The sequence below is a fragment of the Etheostoma cragini genome, chromosome 12, assembly GCF_013103735.1.
Source record: "Etheostoma cragini isolate CJK2018 chromosome 12, CSU_Ecrag_1.0, whole genome shotgun sequence".
NCBI lineage: Eukaryota > Metazoa > Chordata > Actinopteri > Perciformes > Percidae > Etheostoma > Etheostoma cragini.
In genome coordinates, this window is record NC_048418.1 from 24,775,071 (window position 1) to 24,794,144 (window position 19,074).

The 19,074-nt window shown below is 42.5% G+C and overlaps 1 protein-coding gene across 1 annotated transcript; it reads right to left on the bottom strand.

Moving 5' to 3' along the window:
- Positions 1-267: 267 nt before the first annotated feature.
- LOC117954462 (segment polarity protein dishevelled homolog DVL-3) lies at positions 268-18,529 on the bottom strand. The gene is made up of 15 exons (XM_034888298.1): positions 17,895-18,529; positions 16,267-16,336; positions 14,095-14,210; positions 13,423-13,535; positions 11,991-12,126; positions 10,665-10,755; positions 10,451-10,520; positions 9,720-9,859; positions 9,072-9,148; positions 8,878-8,945; positions 8,621-8,770; positions 6,643-6,774; positions 5,461-5,628; positions 4,244-4,447; positions 268-1,574 (listed from the first exon to the last, which is right to left on the bottom strand). The coding sequence occupies exons 1-15, from the start codon at positions 18,053-18,055 to the stop codon at positions 1,216-1,218; spliced, it is 2,055 nt and encodes a 684-aa protein (XP_034744189.1). The 5' UTR covers positions 18,056-18,529; the 3' UTR covers positions 268-1,215.
- Between the last annotated feature and the right edge of the window lie 545 nt (positions 18,530-19,074).

The window sequence follows — 19,074 nt, forward strand, 5'->3', positions numbered from 1 at the left end:
CCATGTACACAAGCTGATCTTTTACCAATACACACCGTCTCTCACATATAGTCTCTCACACACACACACTCAGAGATTGCCTCACATTCCTCATATTGGACTATCAGGAATCCACTGCCTTTAAAAAGGCAAACATGACCCAAGGTACCATAAAAAAAATAAAAACTAGATTGCAAATGAAACCGTCACAAACAAATGCACACACACACACACACACACACACACACACACGCACACACAAAAGAAGATGATACAGGACAGCAAAGGTAAGTCATAAAACTATATTTATAAATAAAAAGAATTTTTTTTTCTTAATAAAAGAGTAGTGTGAAAGACATGGTAGGAAATCATTTCCCCCACTATACATTATCACAAGACAGAGTCTGAAAATGCTCTGGTTAACAGATGAAAATGCAGCTTGTAGTGTAAAAATGACTCTTGAAGGCGAATGTTCATGTTTAGCGTTGAAAAATGTAACTAGTTGTGACCAACTACATATATAATTAAACAAATGCATTCGTACAGTAAGGACTGCATTTCTCTTGCACTACATACATATTTTTCAATTTCTTTCTCTCAGAGGTCAAGCAAACATTTAAAAAGTCTGAATAAGGTTAACAGTTAGTGATCATTGCAGCTTTCTGTTTTTTTTTTCTTGTTAAGAGGTCAGGAAGTGGGAAAATTGAAGGAAAACAAAACGGAAGGAGGGAAGAGGCTTCTTTCTCTCAGTTTTGATGTGAACAGGGGTGGGGGAGGACAGAGCATGTTAGATAAGGGAGGCAGAGAGGAGTGAAGAGAAGAACAAATGAAAAACATCCATGTAGAAAAGTGCTGAGTCATTTCCCCCAGCTGTTTTGTTTCCACCGCCTCACTCCACTTTGTTGCTCTTCGTCCTTTCGCAAACTCTTCCCCACTGAGGAGCAGAAACTAAGAAAAGCGCTTTGGTTCGTTCCATCTTGAGTGAGGGGGTTTCTTCACTGAAGAAAGTATGGCCACTACTACTAGGAAGAAAAGCACAAGGGAGAAGGAACACTTTCTCTCAACATACACAACAGGTTTACTTCCATTTCTTCTTTTAGGAGAGTGGAATCAAGACCTTGGGATACAGCTTTTTGCAATCTTCCCTCCCTCCTGTCCGGTCATGCTGTCCTTCTCAGTGTTAGAATGACACGAGAAAGCCAAATCCGCTACTTTGTTATCGGCCTTCAACCTGCGTTACATCACATCAACAAAGAACTCTCCAGCATTGCCCACCGCCATGCGCAGGGACTGGCGTGAGGCATTGAGCTCAGGGGGCACAGAGGAGAGCTCTCTGCCTGGTGGGGCGCCAGGTGCAGCTGTAGACAGATGTAGGGGCTGGGGGGGCAGGCCAGGGGGGCCATAGACAAGGCCCGGGCCATAGGCTATCGAGTGGGAGTTGGCACTGCGGTGGCTAACAGAGCTACGGATGCTTCGTTCACTAGGGGGAGCCACTGAGCGCTCGCTTGGAGCTCGGTGGCTCCTGATCTCAGTTTCGCTGCCACTGCCACCGGACTTCCGCCCCTCATTTTTACTGCAGTTGGAGCCACTGCTTCCTGTAGACAGAGAGTAGAAGAGACTATAATAATTACTATCCAAGTGTAATATACAATCCATCACATTTTGTTAATTAAATCTGCGTGACCTACATGAACCACTCACTCCCTTCTGGTTGCCAGTGAAGTGATGCAGGCAGTACTGAACCAGTTTCTGGGAGACTCTCAGAAAAGCTGCATGACTAATGCAGACGCGGAGCATTCACTGCCTGTTCACAGGCCAAACAGCTCAGCCATTACTGAAGCCAATAACAGGTTTTCATTTTATTACCACAAACAGCCTGCTTGCTTTAGAGGCAAGTTCTTCAGACTAATGAATTTAGTTTCTACGCCTAAAGGAACCATCTGAGATTTGCTGCCATCAAATCCAAGATGAAAAAGTACATTTTAACCCTCGGTGTCCTTTAGATAGGTAGGTCACGGACTAGCTAAGCACCAACTTTGCAGGCTAGAGAAAGCTTTCATTAAAAAAAAGCAATAAAATACACAGCAACTAAAAAAACACATGTATCTTATAACCTGGATTACTATTCAGCGGTGGTAGTGTGCAACCACAAAATGAGGACAGGACATCCGTGATGTTTTGTGCAGTCAGTGGGCCCAGCTGTTGTTGGTCAGTAAATGTCTCCATTGCATATGCAAACAGTTCCTAAAACCACAACGTCTGGTTTTCCATTTCTACACGTTAAATACATAAAATAAAGCATGTAAATAAGGCAGCTTTGGAGCTATTGGAAGGAATATTGTTTGCTCTTTCCTATAAGTCTGCTGATTTAAACACGCATTGGAAGTGTAAATAAAGTGTGGAGATAAACATGTATGTTGATTTTCTCATCTGACTCTGGGTAAGACCATAAACAAGATGCTAAACACAGCAAAATGTTGACGTATTCCTTTATAACTCACTGTGGAAAGTGACACTTGTGCCAAAATCTCTGTAGGCTTGAAAAGTGACTGTTAAGGTCGCTCGTCTGCTTCTTCACAAGAAATGCAGCTGTAGCTCGCACAAATTGATGCTAGCTAGCAATGTAACACTAAGCTCTGCCAGTAGTGTTACATTTTAGATATTGTTTGGCAATATACTGTGCAACAGTGTTTGCAGCATACAGATAGATAGATAGATAAATATTGATCCCATAAAATGGGAAATTACAGTGTTGCAGCAGCAAAATCAGTTACACAGCACAGAATATAAATATAAATTAAATACTAGAATACAATATACATAAATACAATATACATGAAATAATAGGAATAAAATTCAAGAACAAATATTTGAGTTTATACAAGTTGAGAATAAAAAAAAGTGCAATTGCTTAAGTAATAAGGATAAAATGTAAATAGACAATAGTGCTTCAGAGTCTATCTAGCACCCAGTGATGACGTGTTAAAGAGTTTTATTGCCTGTGGTAGGAATGATTTCCTGTAGAGGTCCGTTCGGTATCGAAGCTGTCGGAGCCTCTTAGAGAAGCTGCTCCTCTGTTGGACCAGTGTGGGGTGGAGAGGGTGACCGGGGTTATCCATGATAGATAACAGTTTGTTCAGTGACCTCCTCGCCACCACAGCTTGAAACGTATCCAGTTTGCAGCCAATCACGGAGCCAGCCTTCCTGATCAGTTTGTTCAGTCTGTTTGTGTCGCTGGCTCCGATGCTGCTGCCCCAGCAGATGGCGGAGGAGAACAGAGCGCTGGCTACAACAGGCTGGTAGAACATCTCCAACATTCAGCTGGTAACAGACTGGTAGGACATCTCCAACATTCAGCTGGTAACATACTGGTAGGACATCTCCAACATTCACCTGGTAACATACTGGTAGGACATCTCCAACATTCAGCTGGTAACAGACTGGTAGGACATCCCCAACATTCAGCTGGTAACAGACTGGTAGGACATCTCCAACGTTCAGCTGGTAACAGACTGGTAGCACATCTCCAACATTCAGCTGGTAACATACTGGTAGGACATCTCCAACATCCTGCTGTACTAAACCCCACAGCCAGCAGTTCAATGTCCGGGCTACAGAAACGTTCCTCCACTCTTCTTACCGCTTTCTATAACGTCACCGGCTGCCCGAACCGTCAAAAAGCAGAGTACCGCTATACCATAGTCTGGGGTGTGCAGGTGCAGCCGTGTCTCGGTAAAACACAGTAAGCTGCACTCGTGGAACTCCCTCTGGGTTTTGATGAGCGCTGCGAGTTCGTCTGTCTTATTACCCGTACGTTTCCCATAATGATCGCTGGGACGGCATGCTTATGTTTTCTCCTTTTTTCCTTACGTTTTATTACTCCTCTGCAACCCCGGCATCTCCTTTGTAGTTCCTTTGGGATTTCAGGTTTTGCCCCCGGCAGCAGCACAGGTCCACACAGCGCTATCAGCTGATCGCATTTGTAAACAATAGCCCCGCTGCCTTTTGCGTAACAGGCAGTTACAAAAAACGACCAAAGTAAGAAGAGAACTAAAAGAAAAGTTCAGAAGATGACAGGCGGCTGTTCTTTGTGAAGAAGCTTTAAAACAGACACATTTTTAAGTCTACAGGGGGGGGTTTGTGTTTTAAGCCTCATTTTACAACATTAAAATGGAATTCATTTGGTTTTCCACCCTACTGATTCTCCAATTCATGTTGAATACACTGGTGATGAACATTTACAGTTTGTTTAAACGGAACTCACCGCTGTGCTGGCTTCCCGCGCTGCCGGCGCCTGGTCCACCATGGAGGGGCTGTTGCATGTCGTATGGGTGTGGAATGGGGAACTGATAGGGGAGAGTCATGGGCCAGGGGGCCGCCCCAGGATGGGGCAGAGGGGGGAGAGTGTCCTGATCTGAGGCACCCCCGCTGGAACCATCGTGGTCATGGAGAGACAGATGGGTCATGTCTGTGGGAGAAAAAAAACTAGTTTTGACTTCAACAGTAACACCCCACGTGTAGAGAGATATATAACTGAACCACATCACGATCTTAGTCTGCATTCACACAACCTGCGTTGGCCATCAGACAGTGTGGCAGAAACGCAGGTCTAATTTTAAATAGGGGTAGTGTGGCCACGGTGGGGGGGGGCCACAGCGGCATGCAGGGAAAAGTTGAGACCAACTTTTGGTGGCCAAATCATGTAACTAGCGATCAGACTTGTCTGTGTTTTCAGGCGGGGTGAGAGTCCCGTACAGTAAACAGGAAACATCCCTGCCTCTACTGCTGCCACAAGAAGGTTTTATCCCTTGTGTTGTCCTCCCGGGTCAAAAACGTACAACAATTTTCAGACTTTTAAGTTTTCACTACCACCACCTTACTACCACTAGTTTTACAGTACTTTTGGGAATTCATGGTCAATAACCCTCATTTATATAGAATGATACCTAATATTTGGTTCAAAAAAGCAGAAATTATGAATTATTTTGACTAGTAAAGATCAGAGGAATGAAAGTGATACGTTGTATTTGCAAAAAGCCACGTATGGAATCCAATCCATTTTTTGTGGTAATTTGGTTAAAAAGAAACCCATATTTCAGATATTAACTTTTTTCAAAGGGTGCAAATTTGAACGGAGGACAACAGAAGGGTTAAAAGATGAAACACAAACACTGAACTGCCCAGGAGGTTGTGTAACAGCTGAATGTTTGCCAAACACCAAAGCACAGACAATCTGTCTCGCTTGTCTCTTTCTGTCCGTGAAATGAAGCTGCCTTCAAGTGTGCTCGGAAATGTCAAAATCTATAAACAATCTGATAGAAAATAGTAACTGTGAAATATAAAGTCTACTGGGGCTTGACGGGGGGTTAAAGACCACAATAGGACGTCACACAAATGGGCAGTTTTAGTGAAAATGCCACCACTGCGGCTAATCCCCGGACTGTTTATTTTGGACTGAACGCAGCTTTAGGATCCACTTACTGCCACAGAGGTCTCCGAAGACGTAGTAGCACTGTTCAGAGAAGGTGATCTTGTTGACGGTGTGTCGGATGTAGCCGGCCTTCAGCAGGTTGCTGGCGTATTTACGAGCTTCTCGACGATCTGAAAAGCCTTCCACGTGATGGAAGAGCCAGTCCACCACATCAGAGCCTGAGGACACAAAGACACACATTTTAGGTGACTATTTCATGATATAGAATAATATCCAAGATGAGGATGTGAAGCTGTTTTGTAACAGTTTTTGGTCAGCAACAAAACCCAGTATTCATTTCATCCCAGTTAGACTACTGTAATCCCTTCTTCTCATGCCTCACGCAACACAACCTCGAAACACTTGAGCCGTTTCAAAATGCTGCAGCTGGACTCATAACCAGGTCTTACTTGCATCAATTAATTGTCTCCCAGGGGATTTTAAAATGTTTATGAGTATTTTTACAGCTTGTAGGGGTTTAGCTTGAGGATATACAGCTGACCTCCTGACCCCCTACGAGCCTGAACGCAACCTGAGATGCACTAGCAGGTCATTCCTAGCCATTCCTCGGTCAAACCTGAAAACTAACGTTGAACGACATAATTCCCCTTGTTGTTAAGTATAGTTCTACACACTGTCGATTATAAATGCAGCACTTTGTTTTTGACGTAGTTCTTCATGCGGTGATATGCGTAATATGTTATACGTGTAATGTAATTTACTGGCCTTAGTCACTTTACGTACGTAACTATGACTGTCCAGGGATGGCGGTTCTTTTAAATGTTCTGAAAGTGTGATGACATGGGACCCAAGGGGGTTTGGTGGCTGGTCAGCGCCAAACCCCCTTGGTGTGTTTTGAGTCCTATAAGAATAAACGACACACGCATTTGTGTGCTCAAAGTGAGAAGTTGTCTCTTGCAATTTACAGCAATTTCCACAATAATGACCCCAACGTTAGCCTGCTGTATCCAGAGACACGACCGTGACCGTGAACGCTGTTAACGTTTGTGCCCCTCAGTTGTAGAAAGACCTGCCGGTGGAGATCAGGGAGGCAAACACGTTGTCTTGAAGAGGCTTTCACTTAGACAGAAATCTACAAACTGAAGTGAGCAAACAAAGAATAGAGATGGGCGTGCATACTGATGAAGGAAATAATAAATGCAGGACCACGGGCTCTGCTCTGACCGACATACCGATGAAGGCGTTAGCAATGGTAATCTTGAGCCACATCCTGTCCCGCACCTCCAGACCTGACTCTGGGCAGGCCATCGCCTTAGCAACTGTTGCCATCTCGCTGTGGATGGAGAGGTGGAAGTCATCGAATCCTGGGAAAAATCAGAGGACATGTTATCACAGGAGCTGAACCACATCCTCCTGTCAGAGTTGACATTTTTGTTGTAAACCCCTGAACCTGTTTTAGAGCGATGTTTCTCAAATAGGGGTGTGCGAACCTCTAGGGGTACTTTTGAGTACTGCAGGGGGTATATCATTTTCAGTTTTTTATTTTTTCATATTTTGGGGGGGCATTTCAGCCTTAAATGGAAAAGACGGCTATCCACGAAAGACATGCAGGATCTCATAACATGTTGGACTCGAACCCTAGACGTTCTGCGTGGTGACACACCTCTGTATACGTGTGCCTGTTGAGCTAACCCGGACACACGTAATGTTTTTCGTCAAATATCAGTCATGCAAAATTCCTAAAATAATTATACCCTATAATAATGAATGCTTTTATTTGATTATTGTTTATTTGATTATTATGGATTCTAAACATTTGAAATCCAGCATTTAAGTGTTTTTCTGTTTTAATATTGTTGTTCCACATGTGGATGGCAGAGCTCTACATTGTGCCTCTTTATATACTATAGTAAGGCTTTTATTCTACCCCAAAATGTTTTGTATTGGTCAGGGGGTACATTACTGAAAACTGTTTGAGAAGCACTGTTTTAGAGGACAAAGAAAATCATCTCATACAGATAACAAATCTGTTGTTGTGCAATTTGATTGGGTTTCCTATAAATGTGATGAAAGCACAGCTGCGTGCTGTTACCGCATCCCCGACAACTCCAAAAATGTTTGTCTGTTTTGGAATTTAACTTGAATAATATTTGGTTTCCTGTGATCTGGACTGTAATGCGACCCCTGCCCCTGTCTTGGTCATGAATAGGACATATCAGGCTGGACCTTTGTTTGAATCGGACCACAACTGACCTGGTCTTCACAAAAGCCTGAACACGATGAATGAAGTGTCCCCCCTAGAACAACAGTCACACATCCTCTCACTGAGGTTTGCTGCATTTTAAGATTGGATGTGTTGTTATTTACCTTCCCCTTGACCTGTCTAACTTCTTTCCTTTATTTCCCAGGATGCTTTTTGACCATCTCCAATAAAAACAGTGTGAACATCTTGCTTTGAGGTGTTTGTACATATGACAGAATATTATAGTATATATTAGGAGAGAATATTTAAAAAATTTTTTAGTATTTTAAAAGTCATTTTTCATACCCTCTAGTTTAAACAATTTTAGCATTTAGCACAGCAATATTTATGCACAGTTATTATCGTAAGTATATGAGAAATGCACCAATAAACCATAAATAGTTTTTTTTAAATCAAGGTTAATGTGATCAGATGAAATTTATATTTTGTCTTATTCAGAAATGAATTGTATCAATTTGGTTAAGAAAGCGTGTCGAGAGAGAGGAGAATTTTTTCTCCAGAATGTGAGAAAACCATCCCCCGTTCTTCCAAAGATTACAGGGAAGATGAAAGTTGAGAGTTATGGCTTAGTTTTGACAAGAGTTATTGAGCAGATGGAAGTTGTGAGGCTGAGCAGGAATGCAGTGAGAGGGCAGGGCCATGCTCAAACACCAAGATCTGCTAACACTTCTGAGGAAGACACTGAGAATAGCGTGTTTTGGGAGGGTTGGGGGGGCGCCAAAGCCAGAACTGAATGTACAAAAAGTGAAATCCTGAAATGGCAACAATCCTAAAGGACTTTATGTCTCGTAAGATAAGTGTGAACAGTCAAATGTACCTATCAAAAAGCCAACAGAAAACTTAAAAAAAAAAAAAAGACAGACAAAGAGGTACATTGCAAAATCAATAAGGAGGAAGCGTGTGAGCAAAAATCTTCTATAAAGAGGGGGGGGGGGGATGTGACTCACGTTCAGTCTCAGGGATAGAGCTGCTGATGGAGGAGCTGGTGGAGGTGACGGTGCTCATGGAAGGGCTCATGCCATACGCAGGGTACACCCCGGTCATAGCCGCCGTGTGGGACACCCACGCAGCTGGGTCAATAGGCCGGATTGGCTCACCTGTTAAATTAAATTTAAGCAGAGTACGCGTATGTGTATTGATTATTGTTATTCATTTTGTTGAAATGGAAATGAAAGAAGGAACATTAGAGAGACAAAACACTCACTCCTGGGCAGAGCAAAGCAGCTCCGAGGGTTTGGGTCCCAGCACTTGGCCACAGTCAGTGTTATGGGGCTGGTGAAGAACACAGAGACCAACAGCTTCAACTTTACTGGATATGCACTGGTGTTTTATGGAAGAATATTTTGTATTTATTGCTGTTAAAGAATGTAATTGTATGTGTGCCTGTTTGCTGCTTACCCCGGCTTGTGCACTATGTCCCTCAGTACTCTAACTGCATCGTCATTGCTCATGTTCTCAAAGTTTATGTCGTTCACCTGGAGAAATAAAATGATAAAACTTCTCAGGTTGTACACATACATTTGAACAAAATATTGGTTCATTATGAGACTAATGGACAGGCCTTACACTAATTGCTATATTCCTATAAAACGAGGTATAACACTTTCACAGAAATACAGTTATTCCAATAAATACCACTACACAAAGCCATTAGTCGGACTGGCAGAGTTGAACATGGCGTTCCATATTAAAATTTGGAAGTGAAAATGGAAAATGTTTATTAGAGCCATAAACCCAGCTGACTGGTACATCTCGCCTTACAAGGGGACACTTACACAGTATACAGATACAGTATACTACAAGTTGATTGAGAACAAGTTGATAAAAGTAGTAATAGGAAAAGAGGAATAGTAATGACAGTGCCACATGCATTGATCACAGTTTTTTTTTTTAAATCCTTCACACATATGCATGTGGGCTTTGATTGGTCTCACATTACTAAGGTGTTTCACTTTCCTCAAGGCGCAGGCACTAAACACAATAGGGACACACACGTAAACACCCAGACACACACGCACAGACACACATGCATACACGGACACACACCTGCAACAGCATGTCCCCAGGCTCTATGCGTCCATCTGCAGCCACAGCTCCTCCCTTCATGATAGAGCCGATATAGATTCCTCCATCTCCCCTCTCATTACTCTGACCCACAATACTGATGCCCAAGAAGTTGTACTTCTCTGTGGAGAAGAAGGGAATGGACAATGTTTTTTTTGTTTTTTGGTTAAGATTGTTTTTGGGGGGGTTTCCCTTTATTATAGTGGATAGACATTTAAGGGGGAGAGAGACGGGGATGACACGTAGCAAAAGATTTGAAGCCGCGCCGCTGCAGGACTTGGCCTTCATGAGGCGAACGCTCTTCCTGGGGGGGCCAGAGGCCGTCCCGGGACGTGAAGCAGTAGTGAAATAAGTATGGGCAGAAAAGATGATCATGACTTGCATCATCAATATTAAACAAATTGGTTACATTGGCATATTTTCACCTCTTGTGAGGGTTAGTGTGTAACTGTATAAGAAGGCCTCATTCTAGGGAGGATAACGATTAACCGTTTAATTATTAACCCACAAGAAACATTTTGATCGATTAAAACTCAAATTAGTTAAACAGTTAAAAACCATATTATTAAAAAAAAAATAGGTAATACAATCTATTTCTCAACTGCTAGTTAACATGCTAGTTCTAACATAACAACTTTATTAAAAAAAAAAAAGCAGACTTTAAAAAAATAAATAAATTCTGTGTGCAGATTGCTCATGGCCAAGTCACTTACCCATGTTGAGAGTGACAGTGATGATGTTCAGAGACATGGTGGAGTCTGTGATGCTGCTGAACGACGAAGACTATAGGGAAGAATGATTTGGGAATTGGGAGGAAAGAAAATTAATATTAGAAGAAAAAAGAAACTTTGCAAACGGGAACACAATTTGAATGAATGAAGGCTGGGGCTGATTTAGAGTCCTGTACGTCTAAGCATGTCGTCTCACCCTGTCTATGTTGGAGGCCTTAGGTTTTCGTCGGCGACGGCGGTGGCGTCTCATTAGACGAGAGGAGCTCTGCTCAGTGGAGCTGCTAAATCTAAATACAAGAAAAGAATTCAACCTATCTTTTTACAGACTATACAGAAATATGAAAAGGTTGTCATAGAGGACAAAATATTTATTGTTACATGACTACCTAGGAAGTATAGCATTTAAATGGAGTCATCAGAAAATAAAAACAGTACCTAAATTAACACACACACACACACACACACACACACACTTCAAGCATTTAATTAAAGTTTTGATGCCAGCTACTTAATGAAAGCCCTTTAAACACCGTCTCCATGGTGAAGGTGGTTCTTGCCAAGAGTCTGGACCAGCTTTAACTGTTTGTTAAAAGGCATCTAACCCACTTTATTATTTTTATTAAACAGGCCATTATTTCTCGTGGGTCCTCGTGACTTCAGCTGTCAGTCATGGCCAATGCCGTTGCGCAACAAATCCAGACCTGGTGGGTGTTGACGGACGGTGGAGCACGGAGCCGACACACAGCGGAGCCGGTCCGCAGCCGTTACGCATCCGGTGGAAATTGTGCAGTGGAAGCTACTCCCCCCCCACCTTACGTGAAACCTGTTTGTAGTAATAGTCTCTCTCTCTCTCAGTACAGCAGCTCGCTCTACCTGGACTAGTAACGCATCAGCATGCGGTAAGGTCATGCTCTGCACCTCAGCCTTGACAAAGCGGTCTCAAGTGAGAGAGAAAAGGCGTTAACATGAAACGCTATAACGCTTTTATTTATCCCCTCATTGGACTTTGTGGATACTACTATGTAACTGCATCATTAAGTCTGATGACGATGTTAGGTAGGATTTATGAATGTACTGTACTTTAGCAACAGTAGGCTAATTCGAGGTTGCTACTTTATGTGTGAGCTAATATTGCGCATCTGCTCAGTTTCTGTTTATTGAATGCGTTATTCAAGCAAATATAACAGAATGTAGTTTAACCACAGTAATGATGGTATGAAAGGCTATTACTGTTGTTAAACGTTCCTCTGTACTGTCCTAACGCAGATCACGGAGCTCTGAATGAGTCTAGATATTACGGCACCGTAGTTAAGTGAAGTTGTCAAGTTGTAAAGCCCCTTCCTGAGGCAGCATGTAATACTGTCTACTTACAGAGGCCATTTAAATGTATGTCTGAACCACTAGAAAATTAGACTGTGCTAAACATTGCCAAACCCCATCATCTGTAACTCCAGATACATTCCTCATACTAATTTTCTCATTGGGAACTGTGCTTATGAACGAGCTACACAGAACATCTGACCTGCTGGTTGCGTCGTCATCCTCTGAATCAAAACAGGAAGTAGACTCCAGCTCACTGCTCATAAAGGACGAGCAGCTGTCGTACTCGGGGCCCCCACGTCCCGCTGCACGCGACGAGTAGCCGTTCTGCCTTCCACCTGCAGTGGAATCAGGATGAGACATGTATACATAAGGCACATTAAAATATAGATGTTTTGTGGTCATTCTGCCAGATTCTTCTCTTTATGCTTATCTAACCACCTAGTCAGTTGTCAAACTAACTCTTTTTAAACAATGCTTGTTCCTTATAAAACCTGTAAATTAAAGCCAAACTGTTGTCAAATTACACGCCTGCTGCGTTTGCAGATTTTCCCGGCATTATTTCCAGACAGGCGTCGACACGGGCAGCTCTGTGCTGCTAAAGACGCTGTGCTGTTCACGTGCAGACCATGCACTAGCATACACCTCCAATAGCAGAGTCTCTTCAAGACAACTGTAAGTTTTTAACTTTCAAAAGTATCTTATAACTGTTTGACTTAGCTGAAATATTGCCATACACGTTGAAAGTGGAAACACGTTGCTCTATATGTGCTTGCAACTATAGCTAATCAAACACAGCAATATATACGAGAGTGCTGCGGCAACTGAAGGAGAGCTTTAAAACTTTGAGGGATGTTTTACACGTGGTTGAATATTTTTACCTTTAAAAAAAATTGAAACCATCCAGTCTGAAATTACAAATCATCCACTTTATTTCAGTGGCTACTTTCAGGTTGTAAATAGGTTACTTTTAATATTAAGTATACTACAGTGTGCACTTTATTATGCTGCCTGCTTGTTGAAACTGTGTGCAATAGTGTAATTATTTTATTTATGCAAAGCAGAATTTATTTTCAGAATTGTAATCATGCTTAAATATTTATTTTCTGTATTTTTAGCACTTAACTCTTTTTTACTTGTTCTACCTCACCTGTTTTTACTATATGTTAAATAGTTGTTGTGTTTTAGGTTTAATAAATGTTCCTTTTTTTAAATTCAGACTTCTAACTTTTTTATCCTCATGTCATTTTTATGATGTAAATTCAGGGAGCAAAAGCAGAATCGGCTCTAAATATCGGCTCAAGAAAATCGTCAGCCTGTATCGATCAGCGGCTAAGGTTGAGAAAAAAAAACGGACTCTGCACTAAAGAACCCAAACTGTTCGATCCCTACCCGCAGTTATCATAACCTATTCATGAAGGTCAATACGGCTTGGCGCCTGTAAAGCACCTACATGTTGCTCTATGTGGCTTCTCTGCAACACCCTCGTTTGGTTAGTCAAACCAAGGTCGTTAGAGCTCTGCACAGGCCTCGCATGCATACGCAGTTTATAGAATGTGTGATGGCAGTAAGCTGGAGGTATGCAATTCCACAAGAAAAACTAAAAGATTATGTAGCAGAAACATCTTTCTGACCATGGTCGTTGGTGTGTTTGCGCCGCGGCCTCTCCCTCTCTCTCCTTTGTGACACCATGGAGCCAGTCTCTGTGTCGTTGTCCAAACTGTCCCGACCGCTTGCTGCTTTCCCACTTGAGACAGAGACGGTGCACAGAAACCATTATTGGTGTGAAAAACACAGAATCACACTGCACCATTGTCAAGGTAGTTAAACTCATTTAACAGCCACTTCAGATTATAATCACATTACAAACTGTTGAGTATAACACCTTCTCTGGCACTCTATTACTATAGATTACTATCATGCGTCTTCTACACACTTTGCTTTACATTTAGATGAACCAGACAGAACAAACATATGTGAAAACTGGCCTGTTTAATAAATATGTTGAAGAACTAAAAGAGTGGCAACACACAAAACATAAATAAGAGAAATTGGCGCTCCACATGTCTGATCCATTTCCAGAAGTATGATAGCTTAATGATAAACTGGTAGAAACAAAAAAGTACTTTAATTTCCTCCTGGGCAGACACAAGGTGTCATCCTTTCCCATTTAATTTGACTTTTCCTCTGTTACTGCGGTTACTAGAAAACACAGAACTCATTCAAGACACACGCACAGAGCCAAACATAGAGTATGCATGGCATCTTTCTTTTATACACACACACTGTTTTCTAAATGTACTGACTGGTAAGAAGGTGGTCTTGAGTCTCCAATGCCCCCGGTCCTCTCCAAAGGGGGTGCCGGCTCTATGCTGTCTGCCACTGAGCCTGTGTCTGTGTGGGCCCCGTCTCCAGAGACCAACTGTCAACAGACAGAGAGTCAGGTCAGTCAAAGGGATGAGACAAACAATCAGAGGAAAGAATACACTGAAAGACAGGGAACAAGTGGACAGTAGACCCATGTCAGAGCCCTACTGTGCTTACACTGCAACATATTTAAGGGCCGGGTGGTATACCCTGTTTTATGGTCACTGTCTACAGGCTTTGCAGCATCCAAAGGCAGCTGTGGATTCTAAGAGTTGTGAAAGAGCGAGCCTGTGCCAAGACTAGTCTACCTGATAGTGTTGCTTGAGTTACCAGAGTGTTCCTATTTTTTTTTTTTATATTCCTATTTTCAGCACATTCCAGTGAACAACTCACTCAATATCTTTTTTCCTCTATAGTTTTCAGTTATACCATACACCAGGGCTAAAAAACTAACATTTACTTTCCTTATTGATTAATCATTGGGACTATATAGTTTAGATAATTGCGAAAAAGACCATCATCACAATTTCCCACAGCCCATAGTGAGGTCTTCAAATGTCTTTTTATGGGACCGCAGTCAAAAAAAAAAATTATGTTTATTTACTAGACTTTACATCAGAAGGGAAACAGTAAATCCAATCACATTTGGGGCGGAGCCATAGCATGTTTTAATCAATTTCAGCTCTACCACACAGTAAAACGACTTCCCTTTTTTGACTTGAAGAGTCACCAGTACAGACATAATAGAGGTAAACAGGTAAAGGAATTATGAACATGAGCCCTACTACTCCTTTTGTTTACCCATTTATCCACTATAATAACGATATACTGTGTTTGTACGGTTTACAAGGAGGACATGATGGTGTGCAGAAAGGGGAGAAATGTATTTACAGCTGGACAGTTGAGGTGCACTAAGATAAGGTGTGAAAAATATTGTATCTGACTGTTTGTCAGCTGACAATAAAGTACAGTAAAGGGCCTGGCTCACTATCATCACATCAACAGGCCAGATCGAGGGGGCTGGCCTGTTGATGTGATGATAGTGAGCCAGGCCCTTGGACCCCAGAGAACAATCAATCACATCATTGAAACAACAGACGAACGGTGGAGACAAACAAATGGACACACTCTCATAGAGATAGCATTTCATTGTACATGGAACATTTCAACAAGCCCCAAGAGATAACTAACACACAGAGAGAGAGAGAGAGAGAGAGAGAGAGAGAGAGAGAGAGAGAGAGAGAGAGAAGAGAGAGAATTTGGCTTTGAACCACAGCCAGCCAAACCTCCACATAGACTAATGACAATGACCACAACAGATGGGAAAAACAGTGGGAAAACACCAGACATCAGGACAGCACACTGGATTAGACAGTCAAACATCCAGCGATAACACTGTTGATGAGTCTCAAAGAAAACCTATAATGATTACCACACTGTCGTAAATTAACCGAATGAGTCAGCCTTTCACATCAAGAAACAGAGCACTCTTTCTCTCAACTTTATTTCCCCCACCCTGTTCAATCCTCTTGTTAGAGAACATGTAGGCTCTTTGTTATGGGGTATGTTTTCCTCCCATCCCATCCTGTGATTTCACTTGCTCCTAAACCAATTTCAATGTTGAGTGGCGAGGAAGGGAGCACCGGCACCAGATGTCTGTTGTGTTGTGGAGACAGGAGAATTATTGCTTAGAGTCTCTAAAGGAGACCCTGCATGCAACTACATGTATGTATGTATGTATGTATGCATGTGTTGTGTGTGGTGACTAGCATGTGTGAGGACTTAATGACTTTAAAACCATTGCAGCTAATTTTCTCAAAAAGTGTTTAAAACATAAGGAGGGCAGAAAGAGGACAGAGTGTTTGCATGCGTCTGTTGCTCCTAGGATCATTATGTGCTAATGATATTTTCACGCAGATGCATAGGTCATCTCCCTAGAGAAGGAGTATGATTGTGGTCACAGACAACAGATGGGAATCATTGTTATACATACACGCACATAGTTGCCACACAGCCACTTAACCCTGCAAATACCATGAACAAAGACAAGCACACAACAACAAAATAAACAAAGCAGAAAAGGACTCCAGGTTGATGTATTTTGAACCTACCCATGACACCACACGTCCATTAAAACAGGGCAGTTTAGCGTTGTCGTCAGATATTTCCTCCTTTACCACCCTGTAAAGAGAACAAAGCTCTGTTTCAGTCAGCCTTAAGCCAACACAAAGGCACTCTCGTGGCAATAAACATGAGGTTGGAGATGAGCAGTACTTCCATGACAGACACTGACAACTGGGAAAACCAATGCTGATTTAATAGTGTCCTCACTACACTGTTGTTACACACTGTCAGACAGACATTATCAATAATACCTGTAGGTAAAGTCCGAGCTGATTACTGCATCATAAAGCTAGGTCAACAATTCAGATGTATTCCCTAAACTGTTCTGCAAAAGATACACATGCTCCTTGATGCTTTGTGGCTGATTTCAGCATTAGCTAGATGGAAATGTATAACAAAGTTGAAGAAGTGTCTGTACATCAAAGGTGGCTAAAAAGAAAAAGTCTTGGCTCAGAAATTAACAAGAAGACATGTATGAGTTCCTGTGCAACCATGGTTCTGCAAACCTTTCCAGCCAATCAATCTTCAAGAGACTTCTTGTTTGCAAAGATTAAGAACAAATCTAGCATGCATTTATTAGCAAGTGCCTCAGACAACTGGTGATGACCAGATTAGCTGTGCCTATCAGAGAAGTAGTAATAGTGATAGCCAGTGAGGCTTTCTGTGACAGTCTTGGTTAATATGGGCACCAGTCTCTATTCCAGTCTGACATGTTGCTCAATCTATACCACCGTTTGGGGTAAAGGTTTCAGAATTTACAGAACATCCTTTCAGTATTCACAACATGAAATAGCTGTGGGTCCTTTTAAAACATGTCTTTCCCACTTGCAAAGGTTAAGAAGTTGTTGCCCCACCCTAGTTTGAGTTTACTTTGGAAAGCTGGCTGAAATGTTAAAAGAGTGCATTCCCCCCATCCCTTTTAACTCTATAGAAGGGACTGTCTGAAGGAAGATAACACGTCTACTATTCCAGCCATGTTTTAACACAAAAGGACATGCTCATAAAGCTGCCAGAGTGATGAACAGGACATTCCTGTGTCCAACTCTAAATTCCTCGGGCTAATAGACAACAACAGCAGGGGGCCTGCTGGACTCGCTGACTAGCTAGCTAGCTAGCTAGCTGAAACTGTCCGTTTACATTCAGACATTAGCCTGTAAGCAGAAACGTAATATACATTAGTCACCAACTGACAGCAGGTAATTATCAGTGTTGACAACTAACGTTACCCGTTTTCCAACTTTACCAAAGATAAGTTAAAGAGCCATTCAGGGCTTTCACTAGTGTTCGTGAAACTGTCAAATACCAAACTTAGTCTGACAAAGTCAAGGCACGAAACGCATAGCTATGGCAGCCACACAAGCAATGTAAACAAACGGGGTCGGGACGCTGAACAGACCTGCTAGCGCTGCGAGCTCGTTGCTAGCAGCTAACAAAGGAACTGCAATGCAAGTAGCTAGCTAATGAACGACAGCCAGGTAACACTGGTGGCAAGCCAGCTGGGAGAGGTACTAACTAAGTTAGCTAATGTTAATCTAGCTAGCTACACTAACGTAGAGAAATCCCATGAGTGTTATGCTGAGCCAATGTTAAACACAGTAAACCATGTAACAGTTACCCGAAGTCATCGTCCATAGATTTGAAGAAGTACTTGTAATTTGGTTTCTTGAGAACATTTTTGAAGTCTGCCAGAGTGACTTTGTCCGCCGGCACCGACAGTTTCACCAGATATGGTGTCTCCTGGTCGTCGAGGTGGTAGATAATTTTGGTCTCCCCCATCTCGGACTGCGGCTAAGGTGAGGCAGGCAGGGTGCATCAAGCCGAGGGCCCGGCAGGCTCCCTCTCGGGCCCCGACTCCCCGTGGCGCTGGCGGCGGCTTTGCCGTGGTCCTCCCGGCTCTCCCTGTCTGACCGACTCGCTGCGTAGCACTGGTGCTCTCTTTTTACGCCAGCTCGCTAACGTTACGCCTGCCTTTCTATTTAAAAAAAGCACCTTGCTCCTCAGCAAAGCGACCTAACAACTTCCGAGTATTGAACTGCGTTAGTTCCCGTTTGTATTAAAATTCCAATGTGCCACTGAAAGCTTACAAATAACTGAAAAACAGTTTGAAAACGCAGTAAAGACAAGCAATCTCTAAAGGGTCGGGTTTCTCTTCTCGCTAGCTGCCAAGCTCGGTAGTACTTTGTTGCACACGAACCTTGGAAAATCGTCCAAGCCTGTCTCGGACGGGCGCCCTCCATAGGAGAGGAGGAGAGTGGCAGCTTTCGAGGACCTTGTTGGACATTTTGCCTGCTGCAGTGCATGTTAACAGAGGGAGCCCTAAAGTCGAGGGCATAGTCCCCTGCACAAGGGCCATCTGCATTCTGGACAATAAATAATATGAAGTGGAATTAATGGCTCAGAGATTTGCTCATCTGAAAACAGAAATGTTGCTGAGAAAAGTCACTAGGTCCCCAAAATCATCCATCCCCTATACATCCTATGGTTACAGTCTATCTCAATAACAAAAGTCTACATGTGTGTTTTGTAGGATTTTTGTTGGGTGTTCTCAGTATTTCTCAAAACTTAGATTTATTTCCCAATTATAGCATTTTAACAGTGACTGACAAGGATAATGGAAATGTCCTCATGCATTTCAAGAGGCTATGTAATAAACCCCAGACACCCACACAAGCGTTTTAAATTATGGCTTTTCATGCCATCTTCTCAGGACTCTAGGCATGTACAGAGTGACATCTAACTCAGTCTTTTCTACGTTTTTTTTGCACCCGTTACAGCAGACAAATTCCCACAAACTT

Bases quoted from the DNA above. Each gene is read 5' to 3' on its own strand.
- LOC117954462 (XM_034888298.1), bottom strand. From the start codon at position 18,055: ATGGGGGAGACCAAAATTATCTACCACCTCGACGACCAGGAGACACCA. The intron at 13,536-14,094 runs GTCAGTACATTT...CTCTGTCTCAAG, and splicing joins TCAAGACCACCTTCTTACCA to TGGGAAAGCAGCAAGCGGTC. The intron at 9,149-9,719 runs GTGTGTGTCCGT...TTATTTCTCCAG, and splicing joins CTGGGGACATGCTGTTGCAG to GTGAACGACATAAACTTTGA.